This window comes from Tauraco erythrolophus, chromosome 15 (assembly GCF_009769465.1).
Source record: "Tauraco erythrolophus isolate bTauEry1 chromosome 15, bTauEry1.pri, whole genome shotgun sequence".
Classification (NCBI taxonomy): domain Eukaryota; kingdom Metazoa; phylum Chordata; class Aves; order Musophagiformes; family Musophagidae; genus Tauraco; species Tauraco erythrolophus.
In genome coordinates, this window is record NC_141479.1 from 2,940,210 (window position 1) to 2,957,652 (window position 17,443).

At 39.6% G+C, this 17,443-nt stretch overlaps 1 protein-coding gene across 6 annotated transcripts in view; it reads left to right on the forward strand.

Annotated features, from left to right (window-relative positions):
* The window catches only part of PHAF1 (phagophore assembly factor 1), a 42,156-nt gene that overhangs the window by 9,666 nt on the left and 15,047 nt on the right, over positions 1-17,443 (forward strand). For all 6 annotated transcript variants that reach the window (XR_015222571.1, XR_015222570.1, XR_015222572.1 and 3 more), the window contains exons 3-9: positions 238-321; positions 5,171-5,214; positions 5,524-5,603; positions 10,167-10,261; positions 12,972-13,069; positions 14,774-14,886; positions 16,930-17,063. Coding sequence is in view for 3 of the 6 variants with exons in the window: in XM_086621036.1 (XP_086477162.1) it covers positions 238-321; positions 5,171-5,214; positions 5,524-5,603; positions 10,167-10,261; positions 12,972-13,069; positions 14,774-14,886; positions 16,930-17,063 (648 nt within the window). In the remaining 3 variants the exon portion in view is untranslated. The remainder of the gene's footprint in view (positions 1-237; positions 322-5,170; positions 5,215-5,523; positions 5,604-10,166; positions 10,262-12,971; positions 13,070-14,773; positions 14,887-16,929; positions 17,064-17,443) is intronic.

Consider the following 17,443-nt stretch of genomic DNA (forward strand, 5'->3'; position numbering starts at 1 on the left):
GGAGATCTTGCAGGGTGTAATCTTACACAGACACTTCTATTTCTTTTCATAAGGAAACTGAAGGGGTTGAGAGGTTTGGCCAAATGTATTTTGGTTGTGCTTATTCATTGAACAAGTGGTTGTTTTCTGAGGCAGTTTTGTTTTTCCAAATTAACCAATTTATACTTGTACAATGATAAGTATCTTAACAAAGAAGCCTTGAAATGAAAAGCCTAACAGCATTTTTTTGTTTTACAGTCACCTCTTAGCCATGACCTCATCCTTAACCTGACTCAGGATGGAATCAAACTGCTGTTTGACGCTTTCAATCAGAGACTTAAGGTAATAAAACACCCTTCCTGCCAACAAAACAATGCAAACCAAAACACTGGGATATATTGACACTTAACAGAGTGTATGTCGTTCTTTTAGACATTTCATTTGCCATATATAGTGCTCTCTTGTGATAATGAACTGCATTTCTTCGGTGTGGGAGTTAAATCTTTGTTGATATGGTTAAGACACTTCAGCGTTGTACTGGGGACTGCAAGAGTGCCATAGGATATGATGGTTCAGCGTGGTCCCACTTGCCCATCTTGGCTCAAGTTGCAGCAGAAGCTGCAAAAGGCCATTACTAAAGCTAAGCCTGGGATTTGAGATCAGATCATCAGTTAAGGCAAACCGGACAGCGGTGTGTTTTCCCCAGATTGTTCCTTTATCTGTGCTGCCGTTTTATTCTTGAAAGTAAACTTACATCCTTCTATTCTTAGTTTTCAGTTGAGGTGGGTTCACAGAGTACTTGTGGCTGTGAGTATGTGATTTCTCCCAGAAAGCCACAGTCAGGCCTGTTGTGAGCAGCTGCCTCCTGCACTGACTTCCATTTGTTCTGAATGAGTTTTTATTCTTGCGATCGAAGTCCTCAGCCCAGCAGTTCTGCTTCTGTGCTTTTCCGTGACCAAGTCTTGATCTGCTTCTCTCTAGGCTGCTTTTGTAGTCAAGGTGCCAAATAGAAGTCAGGCTGGTCACTAACCTCCATTTATTTCTGAAAAAAAATCTGTTACGAAAATGGTATTGTTTCTGTACATTTCTGTACAAATGGGTGACTGTGGGTCTGTAGAAGTATGACCACATTTTGAAAAGCTTTCTTAACTGAAGCACTTAAAATATCTACATGTGATTTCTTAGTTACTCAGGGTGGGCCTTTTGGCAGGACCAGCTGCCAAACTGAGGAATTGTCAGTGTGATTCTCACCTGGTGTGAATTTCTCTCTGACTGGAGTGCCCCGGGGTTGATTGGGCTAATTGGGTGAGAGTGTACTGCTCTAACTGCTGTGCTATTTAGCCTTTGAAAGCAGAAGTGTGAGGTTAAAGGTGATGCTAAAAAATGGAATGCTTCCCCTTTAGGTAAGTCTAGAATATGATGCTCACGTCCATACTTGCAAGCTTTGGAACAGTCGTAGATGGGGCCTTGTTCCCCATACTCACTCATGTCTGCGTTAAAACCAGCAGCAAAACGTCACTCTCCAAAGTGTCAGCCTAGTGCTTTGTCACAAAAATGATCTGAAGTGTGGAGCAGTGTGTCATCAGCTGAAACTTGAACTATCATATGCTTTGAACGTGTATATAAAATTGTTGAATAGCAACCCAAATTAGTAGTTGCTGGAAGCACTTATTTCTCTAGTAGTAACCTGTAACACAGTGGTACGTTTGTATTTTTCTCTTTCAAAGTCTCTTTTGTATTAACTATACAAATACACGTTTTGAAGAACAGTTTTCAGTTCAAATTGAGCTCAGATGGGGGACAGCTGAGCACCTGTTTGCCAGATTTCAGTTTGTAATAGCCTTATGGTAGGTTCTGTTCATGAAGTCATTCTGTAATACTGGGATTATTTTTGTCAAGATTTAGAACTTATTTATTCAGATTGATTATGTGAATTTTCAGTTTTTAAGAGAATATCTTGAAAAATCTTTGTCAGATGAATATTTATCAGTGTAAACTATACCTGCTGTACAACATCTTTCCAAAATACATTTAATTCTTAAGGAGACTGAACTCAAAACTGACAGAATCACTTCAAGTGCATGACTTGCTGACTGATGTTTTTTGGAATGTTGTAATCTCGTAGTGTTTTTGAAGTGCTGTAACTAGTCTATGCCAAGTCTCTTCGTCTCCAGTTTTTGAGGGTCTGACTTTGTCATTTCAATACCCAGTGTTCCAAGAACTATGCAAGAGCTTTTCTTCTCACCTTTCTCCACAATATGTTGTAAAATTTGTTATAAAGAAAAAATACAAAACCCAAACTCTTCTGGTTTGTGTTTTTAGGATTGTTTCAAAAAAGAAATAATAGAAATCCAATCTGTCCTGGTATGTTGTGGTTCAATGGTCTAGTGATGCCTTTTGTTTGTTTTAACTATGGAGAGTAAAGCTGTGTAAATGCATGTAATGCTATTAAAACTTATACTTGTAAACGTGTTCTGAAAGCTTTATGGGAGAAATTCTATGGGATCAGTTCAGAGGTGAGCAGCAGGACTTGTTAAAGAACAGTGTAGGCGCAGAGTAACTAATGCCTGTTTTTAAGATGGTATGAGTGTGCTTTCAGTGTTGCTCAGCAGCAGCAAAACTGGAAAAATCAAGATGCCTTTTTTCTGTGCTTTGTGTGTTGTTTTAATACACGCCTGCTATTACATTTGGTTGTGAAAAAGAGATTGAAATACAGGCTACTAAAATGGAAAGTCTTGGCAGACCCAAAGAAGCTGGTGCAGGAATAAAGCCACAGCAATATTCCTAAAAAGTTTCCTCCGTTTTTTCAGGGAGGGGAGGAAGGCTTGTGCATAGTCTCCCTACTCACCTTCAGTCGCCAAAGCACTGCAGAGATGTTACTAACGTGAGCTAAGGTGAAAGAGGAGATCCAGGACCAGGTTCTGCAAACACTGCTGTGAATGATAGTAACAAGGTCTCAAGGTGGAGAAAGAGTTAGGTTTCACAGTGTCGGGCCGTTATTGCTGGTTAGTAGTTACTTGAGCGTTTTTATGAGTCTTACTCAGGAGTAATTATCAAAACAGCAAGTGTGACAAAACATCAGGCTTTACTCATTTAAACCACCTGCCTTCTGGCTGTGCAGTAAACCCATCACTGAATAGTCCTTGGTCTTCTCAGTTTTTGTTCCTCTGCACATTGAATGAATCATGTTAATCCTTTTGTCAGTGTAGCTTCTCTGATTTTAAAAAATAAATCCTTTTCTAGTGCTATGGCCTGTTGCAGTTTTTCTTTGATATATATGTCTTTCATGACTTATGAGATCTTCTGACTACCTTTAAATTTTGCTGAGTTGCGCTTGTTACTTCCTCTGCTGTTAGTAAAAGGAAACGTCGACATGGATAGATCTGTCTGAATCCTGGGAAGAGGGCTGGTGGCAAAGCAGTGCCTGTTGGCTGCTGTCAGGCTGTTTCTCTTGCGGGGAACCTCGTTAGTGCAACACGCTGTGCCTCGTGCACTGCTCCTCCTTGTTGCTCGACTGGTCCTTTTGCCTTCCAGCACCGCAGCGTGTTTCAGCACAGCTTCAGGAGAGTGCCCGATGCTCTCTGGTACTTGCTGCAAAACTAGATCTGTGTGTGAGGTGGTTTTCTCTGTTTTCAGAAACATTTTCTGGGGGAGGAAAGATGATGTACAAGGTCATGAAAAAATGTAAAATCATTCCTAGCTTTTTGTAAAAGTAGCCTTTGTTTTTAACAAGCTGTGCAGTAAAGGAAGCCTGGACATGTCAAACAGCAAGCCAGTTTTTCCAAGAAGTGTAATTCAAAGTATATTTATTAAGAAGAAAAATTTGTTTGCTCTTCTTTATGTTAGTTCTGCCAGAACATTCATTTGTTACTTTCTTTGTGCTGTACTTACTGCTTGTATCCTGAAATGTGTGGGCTTCCCGAGCAAACAAAGTGCTTCAGAGAACTCTTCCAACTTTTCATGAGTCAACAGTGTACCATTAAACGTTGATTTCTTTTTTAAATTATTATTTATTTTATTTTTTTAAATATAGTGGTTTAAGCATTGCAAGCTGTTTTATTTAGGGTTATTTACCAGGCATCTCCCAAAACCAAGACTTCCTTCTTAGCTGATATTTTTAGGCTTTAAAGCCACATTTGGTAGCAAGTTCCCTGGTAAATTCTGCTTTATTCTCTAGCTGAAGAGAGAGTCCTTTCTAAATCTGCCAGTGAATTGTTGGAGGATTATACAAAGCAATAAAAGCACTTTACCTTTTCTTTACAGCAGTATATGATGTGCTCTACATATTTTCCTTTTCCAGCTAATGCAGGAGCACATATGTAGGGTGGAAGAAGCTTGTGTTTGATTGACCATGGTTAATTGCCAAAAATGATCTGCTTAAAGCCCAGTCCAGCCTCAGGATCCACTTACAGTCACATAAAAATCATATGAAATCAATCTCAGATACACGTTTGTAGTAATATATTCAGAACAAAGGATCCATACCTAATATTATCTGCAGATGCAGAGGGGAGATCCTTGGAATATTCAGTAAAGTCTAAAATATTTAATAAATATCAGAGCTAGGTATTATGGCTTGCTCTGATTCTTTGTGGGCTGCTCTTCTGATTACCTTCTGTAATGCTTGGAGAGATCACTAGCTGTCTTTTTAGGTAGTATTGAAATGGAATACTACTACTTAGTCTTGCTGTGCTCATCTTTTACTTTAGGAGTTGGAAAGTTAGAGGAGCTCTGTCAGTGCTAGGACTTACTGCTGTGCACTGGCATTCTTCAGGGTAGTAAGAGCAACCCAAGGAGTGGCCTACTGTTTGACCACAGAGGATTAGAGGATTCCCAAATTAGCTAATCTTTGCTGTTACGTTCCTTTGAACTTGCTTAAGAGTAATCTTTGCAGAAATCAAGATGCTGTTGTGTTAGTGCAAGGATCACTTTCTGCAGGTCAGCGCTGATTTACACGGGCTCTGGAGGTCCTGCACTGAACCCAGAGCTGTTCTTCAGGACTTGTTTCAGATGCACAGGTACCAAGGCAGTTTTTGGAGTTTCATCTCTGTCACTGTGATTTATCCTAGCAGAGTTCTGGTAAGGAGGGGAGCGAGCAGCACTAGCTAGTCTTACCTTTTGATGAGAACTTGCCTCTGATGATTCACAAATGTGCGATCACATAGTAATGTTTCTGTTTCCTATGTTTCAGGTGATTGAAGTTTATGACTTGACTAAGGTGAAGTTAAAATATTGGTAAGTGATTTAAGACCTCCTATGGTTTCTTCATGATTACAGAGCCTGGTTTCTGTCTTTTTTTTTTTTAAATCATGAATTCGTTTTTTCACTCATTCTTGTTAAAAAAACCCCAAAATAACTGTCAAAAATAAATGTAGATCATTATCTTTTCTTTAAGATAAGATAGCACTTGTTTAAATTACCAGTTCGCTCTTTCCTTCAGTCTTGGAGACTTCTTCCAATTTGAATCTGGTATTGCCATTAGAAAAAAGTTTGTAGCATCCGTTCAACATTCTTAAGGCAGACTCAATTTGTTTTCTTTTTCAGTGGTGTCCATTTTAACTCTCAGGCAATTGCTCCAACCATAGAACAAATTGATCAGTCATTTGGAGCAACACATCCAGGAGGTAAGCCGAAGTATTTCTGAGAATCAGAAGCACACCTAGATTGACAGACTTTTCTCTAGGAAGTCCTTCCTGTATGCCTGCCTAGAGAAATGAGTAGACACTTCTGTTGTCAAATGATCTGAAGTTGTGTTCCAGAATGATTGTGTTCATATAGCTGGGATATTATGCAGAATGTACTGAGAGTTCAGTTGTGACTTTCTTCAAGTGAAATAGTGAGGCAGAGTCATTGGCACAGAATGGCGTGTTCAGACATCATTAATGACCCGTTTTGAACTGCCAGTACCAGAAAATTGTGATCTTTGTTGTTGAGGCTGTTGTTTTTACACATTCTTATGCATGGTCAGCTCTCAAGTGTCCTTGGGGATTAGGGATACCGTGAACATACAGACACTTGAGCTGATCTCTGTGCAGAGTCAGCCAGGACTGTTTGCTAAGGCTCTGTGCTCTGAGAACGTGGTTATACCCCTGCTTGGACAGGATCAAGTCTGAGCCTGTGTATAACTGGCATCTCCCTGCACCTTCTTCCTGTTACTGGGAGCACTGGGGAGCCTACGTGCAGCATGACCAGAACCAGGACAAGTTTAATTAACCTGGCTGAACGCACTCTGACTCTTGCACAGCTACTTGGCTGTTTACCACCTCTCTAGCAGGAAAAATACTGTCTTTAAGCTCCTTGTTTACATATGAAAATGCAGAGTTTCTTTCAGAGGTTTGTTAGGTGATGAAAATAAGCTAGTGGTGAAACTTGGAAGAGGATGTTTATGATTAAACTGCTCAGGAACCTTCAAGAAATGGAGCCATGAACTGGCATAACAAGAAAGAGGATTAACTCCATATAGGCAAGATACCCTTTTTAGAGCATCATTTTCTATTTTTAGCTTAACCCAGTCCATTTGCAGTAGTCAGGCTGATCCCAAATAGACCAGCACTCTTTGTGATCGATGGCGATTGCATATCCAGTCTTTGTCCCTGTTCTCTGCAGACAATCTCCTGCACATTACAGAACAGGATTTATTAACTGTGGAGGGTCATGTGGCTAAAGTAATATCATTGCATAAAAGCCAGCTGTAGTAGATGAATATCAGATTGAGATAAATGAAGCTGGGAGGATTTCTAGCCATAATACTCCAAGGACCAGAATCAGCTTTTTTAAATGTCACTTTGGTCATGATTTTAACATTTCCTCTTAGGCAGGAACTCTGAGAACTATAGTTAGCTATTGTGGGAATAGTACGTACAAGACTGTTTATAATTTTCGCTTGTTCTGTGACAATGGTTTATTTGCAAATATTTAGAGAAGTGCTTGCAAAATCGTGATATTACAAACCATAAAAATAAATACCTAGCTGTAAGCATTGCTTGTGATACCAGTCACATGTTTCATTGCTGCTTAAAATTATATGCAGGCAGTTAAAAGCGTAGCTTGGCACCACATGTCCTCTTGCATATTTTGCCAGATCTTGTGCGCCTATCGTATTCCATTAAGAAAACTTGCACGCTTGCTTTGTCTCATGATAGTTTTTCATAACATCTTTTCATCTGGTGACACGTAGATATGAAAATGTATGTATTAAAATGTTGGCCTCTGTTACCATTTCACTAGTGCATTTGCTTATTCAGTTTCCTCACTGGAAATTCAGTGTCTCCCATTAAGAGCCCACTTAGCAGACGTAAATGCTCTCTGTGAAGCTGCCTGTCGTAAGCAGTTCGAACTGTATCATGCAATGCAAATTTTTGATAACTCTTTTTCCCTTTGTGTTTTCTGAAACAGAAAAGGCAAAAAAGCAGAATAGTTTTCAGCACGTGGGAGGGATGATGATGGTGTTTTCGTGTCCCACAAAATTTTGACCTGGGGAGGGGAGAGAAAGGTGGGAAGAGAAACCTTCCTCTTAACTGACACTTGGTACTTTTGTCCTGTTTTCATGAGTGAAGGTATGACACAGCCAGCCCTTTTCTCCTCTGTACCAATATTCCTCTGAAACACCAATGCAAGCCCTTCAGGTTTAAAAGTATTTTGTTGCTTATCTCTGTGTTAACCTCCGCTAGAATTTCAAATAGAGTGATGTCTTTCACTTAAAAAACTAAAGTGGTTGCAGCAGAACTTCCCTGCAACAGGATACAGTGATAGTTTCCAAACATATTTCAAAAGGTTAGCAGCGGCTTTGTGTCGAAACCGACCTTCAGTGTGCAGTTTTGGGCTTGCCAAAGCAGTGGTTTGAAAAGAAGAGTCATCAGGAAAATTGCAACCAGCTTCATTGCTTTTTGGCTAATGTGAGTTTGAAACATTGTAGTATCTTTGTCATGGGGCTGATGGAAATATGACCGCTTTGGAGGTCCATAGCTTCAGCCAAGCCAAGATTTTTATCCCACGTTTCCATGATTCTCTGACCTGACCTCCTGCTGGGAAGCGCTTGCTCTTGCCAGTGGTTCTGTTGAAATCACATCCTGTTCTGAGTCCTTATGGATGTGGCTGTTCGCCGAAGTGCCGTTCCGCGTGGATAAGGGCTGTGGGATTGAACTGTAGTCGTAAGGTAGAAGAGAGAAAAACCATCCTTCCCTCCTGCCACAGTGGTCTTGCAACGATGGGATGGTTCCTGTCTTCCAGCTCTGTAGCTCTCAGAGACTTCAGAGGTTGCCCATGCTCCTCTGAGGTGTCACAAAAGTCTTGTGCTTCATACCAGTAAGACTTGACTTTTGGATCTGCTTCTGCTTTTATCAGGACTGTCTGTTCTGCAGCCTTGCTGCTGTCAATGGCTTTGTGCTGTCCTGCTCTACAGAAATGTTTTCCAGCTGGTCACACTCTGCTGCTTCCCTGGAAGGCAGACTCTCTCCCCTTCCTTCACCCAGAGTGCAGCAGCAAAAAAGCATTTTTTTTTCTTCTATCAGTAATTTTGAATGGAATTGCTCTGTAAGGTACCTGTGTAGTAAAAAAATAAATAAACAAAACCAAACAGGCTTACCTTTTCACTCATGTGGCTGTGACATACGGTCTTGAGGGAGACATGAGAGAACTTTGTAAGGTTAGAAACATTCCTTGCCCTTTAAGCCTAAACATCAACAAACATTGCAGGGGATGGGAACTGATGCGATTTATATAATCAGATATCACACTTGGCATGACTAGGGGAAAAACACTTCTCCAGCTGGCTGTGGGCTTTGGAAAAGATGCATCATAATTTATCACATGAGAGAGATTTGTATAATTTTCCTGGAGATCAAAACATTTCCCTCTTCCCCACATGTTTTCCTTTGAGTGACAAGCAGGGAAAATGCTCTTAACCAGCACATTTTGCAGAAAAGGCAAACGATGGCTTTTGAAAGCTTAATGCTTGTTGCTCAACTCTTATTTTTCTATCCTGGGCAGTCTGGCATTGTCCAGATATCTTGTGACATGTCTCTCAAGTTGAACATTTGAAAGGCACTTTGTGTGAGTGTGGAGGGGGGAAATAGATGTATTTGTATGTGTTTTCTCTATGCTGTCATCTTAAATATAAAATTGTAAAAAGAAAAAAAAAAGAGTATATTGAACCAATTTTTTTTGGTCAAGTGGAAGAAAACAGCTTCTCTTGTTGAAGTGTGTGTTTGTTTTTTACCTCTGCTATTTTCAAACTGTTCTGCAAATCGAACCAGCTTCTGCGTGTTAGGAGAACACTGTGTTCTCCCCAGCAGCTACCAGGCACGTGTTGGAGTTTGGTAGCATCAATCCCAAAACTGTTTCCAAGCTCCCAGTCTCCTGGGATTGATTTTAAGCTTTCTGCAGTCTCACAAAACAGTATGTCTTGTTAGAGTAAGTACTAGGGTGACTTTTATTGCTGTTGAAAGTTTATGTTGTGCAATTTTTTCGCAATGAATCAGGACATCCCGTGACGTGATGACAGCTGGAAGCCTGTGCGTGCTCTAATTTATTACTGCTTTTTGTAAAAGCTGACCGATAGGCTGGTGTTTCTGGGGATGCTATTTTTAATTGTCGTTGTAAATGGGCTAGGATCTGCCTGTCTGAAGCATTTCCTTCTCATCCCACGTTACTCAGGAATGCAGGCAGCTGAACTGGGGCATGCAAGCGGGAGCTGCTCTTGGGACAGAGAGGTGGAAGTGGCAGGGAGGTACCTGTGAGCTCCCGCTTGGGAATGTGCTTCCCAGTGGTGTGAAATACAGAACTTATCAGCGTTCAGGACACATCTGTCTAAGAGCCTTTCTGGGTAATATTGTACAAATGTTTCACATAACAATGAACAGATTTTTTTTGTACTAATAGTAGCAGTTTAAACTACTTCAGGGATATTAAGGTGTAATTGATTGTCATATTGTATAATTGTATCATTAGGGATAGGTTAGCGCCTACAGGCTTACAGAGACAACTCTAATGAATCTAAGGTTTCTCTTATTGCTACGTTTCTACTGCAACAAATTAAAGGACAGCTATTACTGTCCCCTAGAACGGTGTTCCTCCTGCATCTTGAGGTGTAGTAAATTCATTGATGTGATGAAAGTGCTGTTAGATCTGAACTGGAGAATTGTTAGTTTGTTTTGGTAACTCTGTTTTTACTTTCTTTTCCCTTTTAGTGTATAATTCAGCTGAGCAACTCTTTCACCTCAATTTCAGAGGACTGTCGTTTTCTTTTCAGTTAGACTCCTGGACTGAAACTCCAAAGTACGAGGTCGGCAATCATTCTTGGTTAATGGATAGTCTTTTTTGCCTCTATGGTACTTGCAAAATATCACCTACAGCATGTCTCGCCTGCAAGTGAAAGAAACCGCTAATTTGGAAGGAATTTAACTCCTCAGTTGTGCTCTTATTCATGCTGTGTAATCATTTTGAAGTTAAAAATTTTCTTCCTTTCAGCAGAAGGCATATGCTTAGAGGTTTTGCTTGCATCATGAATTGAGACTAGCGATTCTGTTGTTGAAAAGTCTTCTAAAAATACAAGCACTCTCTATGCGAATACGTAAATATTAAGCAATCTGCTGGAAGGCTGTTCTTTTATCAGATATTTTTGAATCTCATCAAAGCGATTACACAACTAAACTAGGATGGAGTTCATAAAGTACATTTTAATCTTAAGTGTCCTGCAGTATGAGTGCTTTTAGAAAGCCAAATGAATGAGCTTTATTTGAAATGCCTGTTTGCATATTCACCAAATGTTCAGATGAGTTACTGAATAATTGAACATATTACTGCATTCTCTGAAATATTTGGAAGTCACTGTCTATACTGGAAACAAGATCAGATCTTCTATGATTTCCATCTATACTGACAAAAAGGTGTGTATAACTTTTGTGTGAGGATGTGAGTGCCCTCAGTTATCAGTTAAAAAGAACGCGTGCTGCATGGAATTAAAATAAAAAGGAGCGTTTAAAGAGCCAAAACAAAGTGGGAGGAATCAACCAACATGATGACACGTTTTCATGTCACAGTCTAGTCCTTTAGTAGTTGTGTTTTGACATGTGCAAGAACAGAGCAGTAACTAGTGGAAGTTATTGTTTAACAGTAACCAATGTCAGTTAGGTTTCAGAAATAGTGGAAGGTAAATAGAAACCTAATAAGCCAAACAGAAAGAATGTCCCAACAAAGAGTAGTTGCTTTTCATGCAAAAGTTCCCAGGGCATTTATGAATGAAATGATCAAGCTGCTAAGAAAATCAATTGTTGTACCAGAGAATTGAAAAGATGATAAAATCTATTTTGATTGCTAGATTCTTTTTTGATTGCTAGAATCAATTTTAACCATTGCATCTGCATGTCTAGTTTTGGTACATGGTTCAGTTTACTAAGAAAATAATGAGGGGTAGTTACAGGAAGTTTAGTTCACATAGGCTTTGAGAGGGACATAGCGTGGTTCTTGGGGATGATTTGATTATTTATAGCTGCCATAACAATGGAGAAACAGCAGAGAAAATAACTTTGCATTCTTCAAGTCTTTTATCCAGTTGTTCAAATGAGAGCAGTAAAATGTTGTTTGCACAGAATGAAAGGTGAAATTCTCCCCAGGATTATAAATAGATAGAAATAGGGTAGTTTAGAAAACAGAATAGTATGAGACAGTCCATGAGGAAGAGGAGTATTTGTGGAGCCTTTCAGGGAGGAGCATTAGGAAAGGCTGAATGAGGAGTGAAATGAAATTTGAAGATCCATAGAATCATAGAATGGTTTGGGTTGGAATGTCAAAATCTTTTGAGTTCAGAGAGGATCATACAGGAATGCTAAACTAGTTAAAGCGGTGTAATTTCTGCTTATGGAAATGAAAAACTCGGAATAAAAATTTGGGGGTTTTATATAGCTGGTAACAAACTGCAGGTGAGGGGAATGTGAAAACCTACTCACACTGTTTCTGTTAAGAAATGAGGCATATATGGCCCAGGCCCTTACATAGCTCTAAAGAAGATTTCTTTGTTGCTAAGGCATAAATGTGTTTGAAAAAGTCTGGCTGCTTTAGAAAGCTGTGTTTTGAGGTGTTCATGTTCTGGGGAAACTCAGGAAGAGGACTGAAATCAGGGCATCTCTAGATTTGTTAAGTATTGCTGATTTCTTTCTAAATACCTGCAGCAGTGAAAGTTATTGCTCTGGTTTATTTTTTTTCTAAGAATAACTTTTTTTATGTTTACCTTATGCAGTGTCCTACTAAAATAGACCAGGATAATGGTTTCCATATTGTGCATCTTGTTTTTGTTGACTGCTTGTGACAAAGATAGTTTCTTTTTTGTCTGACGCCAGCAAAATATGTTGACAGTGTTGAAGAAAGGTCTTGTCATCTTCAAAGTTGAAAGAAATACGCTCTTTCTGCACTGGAAGGATGAATCCGAGTTCCTTAGCACACTTTCTGTTTGATAAGAGCCCTCAAAATCCCTGTCAAAACAACATGTGTAAGAATATGGTGATAAGGAGAGCAGAATATTTAATGAATGAGTCTCTGCTCATCAGATAGAGGTATTTTACAAACCACAAAAAGTGTTAAAAGGCTGAAATTAATGCAGTGGGAGAGAAGAAAGAATTTCTACCTTTAAGATAGTTGGTTTCTTAGAACATAAACAGAGCGTGTCAGCACAAATGTCTCTGTTGCTGGTTGCCAGTGATCAGACCAAGAAAACTTGAACTCTCAGTACGCACGTGGCTACTTGTCAGACTAGTGCCATCTTTTGGTGGATAAACAGGGAGCGTTTCACCCCAGCTTGGGAATGCTGGAGTGGTGTAATGTAAAGAAATGCCATCTAGAAGGGCGTTTTTGTGGTTGTTTTTTTTTTTTCCCCCCTTGTCTTTGGCTAGAGACATCTCTGAATTGGTAAGCATAGACTGTATTTCTAATGTAATGTATAACTTTCACCTGAAGTATCCAGTGTGTCATGCAACAAGAACGATTCTCTGTATCCACAGCCTAACTTTGCCCATGGTTTAGCCTCTCTGCAAATTCCACATGGTGCGACTGTGAAACGTATGTACATCTACAACGGAAACAGTCTGCAGGATACCAGGTATGTACTGCCGCTTGTGCTGCTTTGGTCATTCAGAATATACATTTTCTCCCTCATTTATTTAGGGTTTTGTGAATGCCAAATGTAGTCATACAGTTTTTTTAATTCAGTTTGGGTCTTCTATGAATTTGGTAGTAGGCAGAATGCCTATAGATACCAACCTCTTCCAAGTTTCCCTAGACGATGTCCTCAGACCTTATAATCCAATGTTGGTTGGATTTCTCTTGCTATAAAATCAGCTTGGCTCAGCTGTAGGAGGCTAATTCAATTGACCTGAAAATGAATTCGTTAATTAAAGGAGGAACTCTAGTGAATCTAGTAAGACATGCAGTTAGGGTATTCTTATTTTATATTTTGTTTGCATGCTGATGACCTCTCCCTGGACAAATCAAACTTTGTGTAGGCAAGTTAATCGTTTTGTAGTGTCTTGGCACTATGTGAGTCATGGCAGGGTCCTGCCACGGGTCTTAAACTCTCTTACTATACAAAAATAATAAAATACATATTTTCAGACTTAAGCTGTATGCATAATCTACCATATATTCAATATATTTGCAGTTACCTGACTGAACTTGCCATCTGAGGAAACTAATCTTCATGCCTTAATACTAATGGAGTAGTTGTATTTTAAGATGATTAATGTTTTGTATTGTATCATGTTCTGTCTTATTTTAAGCAGCAATTTACTGTGCAACATCTGATGTTTTTCTAAAAACATTGTTCCTGGGGTTCCTACTCGAGGAAGAATTGAAAGGACTTCTGTAAATTCTTCCTTTCAGCTTATAAATACCCAAACTGATAAGGCGGTAGGTTTTGCAGAGACAATGGTGTTTTAATGCTAGGAGAACATTAACATATCTGTGAATTATTGCTCAGCAGGGGGGGAACCTTGTTTATGCAGACACTGTCTCCTAATTAAAAATACGTGCACTTCGGGAAAATGGTGTTGTCTGTGCCCATCTGTGACACGGTGGGCTTCAGCGAAAGCGCTGATTGTCGCGTGGGACTCTGTTGTGCACGTGAAAGCTCAAAGCCTGCCTGAGCTCGAGTTACTCACACAGGAGAAATTCACCTAAGAACAGTGAATTTTACAGAGCCTGTACAAACTAACACACAAACAAAGCAGCCCTTCCACTGAAAATATCTTGACTTGGGGCTGTCGTTATTTTCTCAAATATTATTGTAATGGAATTAAAATGAGAACTTTCCCAGTAAAGCAGCACAGTTGTTTGTGGTGAGCACAAGCTGATGTCGTGTTCTGGATGATGGAGTACCTTCCCAAGAGCAGTGAGAGTGTCATGGAGAAGGCTTTTCTGCTGCATTTGGGTGAGATGCTAGTTCAAGGAGCAGGTATCCGTTAGAAACGATACAACCTCAGTTTTCCCGAGGGAAGTCTTGAGATGACATGCCCACACAGGAGGTATCCAAAGGCTAGGTGCACTTCCTGTAGTTCTCGGAGTCTTTGAAACCTGCTGTTTGTTTCACTAATAGTAAAGGTCCTGTGTTTGAGTGCTGCTTTGTTCCTCTTCCTTTTTCCCCAAACTTTGATTCTTGTGTTTAATAGAACTTTTAATCTTCAGTCTGAGTTTAAATGCAGCTTTGCCAAAATTACGTGCCCTGTTCCAGTGAACTGGTACCAGGTTGTTAATGGAAAATTTGAAGATAAAATCTTGCACAGGATTCATTTAGTATGATTGGTTTCAGGGCTCCCTTGATGCCTCTCAGCTGTTTCCTTGGTAATGTGTATGCCGAGAACGTTGATGTTCTGAGAGATGGAACTGGACCCTCAGGTTTACGGCTTCGCCTACTCACTGCAGGTATTAGTGACACTCGGAACGTTGAACTGGTTGCTTTCCTCAGGAAAAGAGGGGTAAACCTGTACAAATTAAGCACAGGTTATTTGAAATCATCTCTAAAAGAATCACAGTGTGTTCTATATACCTTATTTTGAACTACTGGAAACAAACCACATCAAAAACCCTGTGAAGGTGAGTCTGCCTGCCTCTGCATTTCCCTGGCCCTGGAGAAGTCACAGAGGACTGTAGCCCTGTCCTCAGCAGTTCTGAGTCCTTAGAGACTGTTTGCAGAAGTAGAATTTACCTCCAGGTGTATGCATAGAATAAAACAGATGCAAGTGCATCACTGGAGAAAAAAGAAAAGTGAAATCAAGAGACCTTATGTACATGTGCATTTTCTGAGATTCCAGTGAGCTGTATGATGATGGTATTCTTGTGATTAATTCCGGAAGGCTTTTAAAAATGCTGGCAAGAGACTACATCAATGCTGCAGCTTTAGACTGTACTTCAAATTCAATTCCATTTTCATTTGCTCTAGGAGACAGCAGTGAAAAGAACAGAGGCTGATGAGTACCTTCTGCTTGTGTGTGCTTTCAGAGACAGGGGCTTAGAAATTAGGGAAAGTTTTAATGACTGCAAAGGAGCCTTGTTCAGTCACTGTAACTTGAGACTTGACAATGTTTTTAAGAAAAAATACTGGGATGTTTGTAACAATTTTTGTTAGCGGGCTTGGCTTTTGACCTAGCTGAAGGTATATCGAGGAAACACTTGGAATACATGCAAAATACAATACAATGCAAAAGTTCAAAAGGAGGAAATTTAAGATGAAGAATAGAAAACAGAGCAGATGTTTTCAAGTTACTTTGCTTCTCTCTTTACAGAGGAAGATAATGGAGAGCTGCCTAGGACATATATCCTCATGTACTAGGGAAAGAGTTAGCTGTAACAGTGTAATAATATAAATGATTTTGAGAAACTGGATGCTTCTAAGGTAGAGTGTTAAGTTTAGTTAAAATATATGTATGCAGCTTAAAGGAAATGTCATCAATGAATAAAATAATTATTAAAATATATCACTAATATTCAGACTAAAACTTGCAGAGAGGCAATCTGGACATGTGGGTGTTCTTATCTTGCTGAAGTCTGCAGAACTTCTTTGTAGAACACGTTACACACCTGTTCTAGCACAAGCAAGTGTATTAATTTGATGTAACCCTTGCTTAAGAAATCAAGGATAACTCGATCAGATATTTCTGATTTATTTTGTCTGGGAAACAGCTACATAAATAATGTATAGTGAGAAAAGCTAAGTGTGTGTTGAGAGCACATCCTTTATTTTGCAGTAACTGCTGCGTACATGTAGTGCATTCTCATAAATGTAAGATGCTGCATTCCTGAACGCAGATGGGGCCACAAACTGTAATATCTTTCCGTTTCGTAAGATCCAGTGATGCATGTCAGCCATTCATCTGTGTAATGGCTATTTGGTATGATCCATTTTCAGCAAACATCGTTTGTGTAGGAACATACTTACTGTTGATTTAATAATCTATGGGAATCTTGAGTGAAGAATGTGTGTTTTCGGATACAGTTACTATGGATGAGGAATTTAAATTTATGGGCTTTACTTTTTTTTAGCTGCTGGGGAAGATGCTTAGATTACACACACACTATAGCTTTGGAGATACATCTCTAGTTGCTAAAGTGAAATATTTAAGGATAGAAATAATTCCTGGTACTTACTGCTGATAACCAGCTGGTGAAATTGAGACTGACTAGGAAAACAAATCATGTTTTGCGTGCGTAGCAAGGAATTGAAGATAGTGCTGCCAAAGTTGCAGGTTAAGATGGGGATCTGTGTGACAGCACATACAACGCTTTTTAAACAGGAAATATTTCTTACCACTGTTGCAAAATAAAGGGTTAAACCTAAATTGTCACTGTTTCTAAAGAATGCAGCTGTTTGTTTTGTGATAAATAGAGCCATGCTCAGCTTTTGGTGTTGATTTGCTGATGTATTCCCTGATCAAGAAGGATGAATTCTGAGTTTTGTCCATTCCTCAGGCTGTGGCCCGGGTGTTTTAGCCGATGCCAAGATGCGGGTATTTGAGCGGTGTGTGTACTTCGGTGACTCGTGCCAGGACGTGCTGAGCACCCTGGGCTCTCCGCACAAAGTCTTCTACAAGTCTGAAGATAAGGTAAGGGCATTCACTCAGGTGCAGGGCGTTGTCTTTGTCCAGTGGTGTCTCGGTTTTATCACAGGGCCTGTGTCTTGCCAGGCCAGGGAAGTTCAGCTGCCATGTAGCACAGACAGGAGTGCTTCACTTGGCAGACGACAGACCTGGATGAACTGTTACGTAATTTGATTTTAAAAAGCTTTTTGAGCTAAATCGATACAAATCTGTTTAAATTAAAAAAAAAATGCAGCAAGCATCATTTTAACTTATTTAAAAATTGGTAAAATGGGAGCGCTTGTGAATCCAAATGAACCTTGGCAAGTGTGTACTGCTTTTTTAAATAATTATTATGCTTCATGTAAAATAACTTTAATGTAGGCTTTTCGATACTTTCATAATGT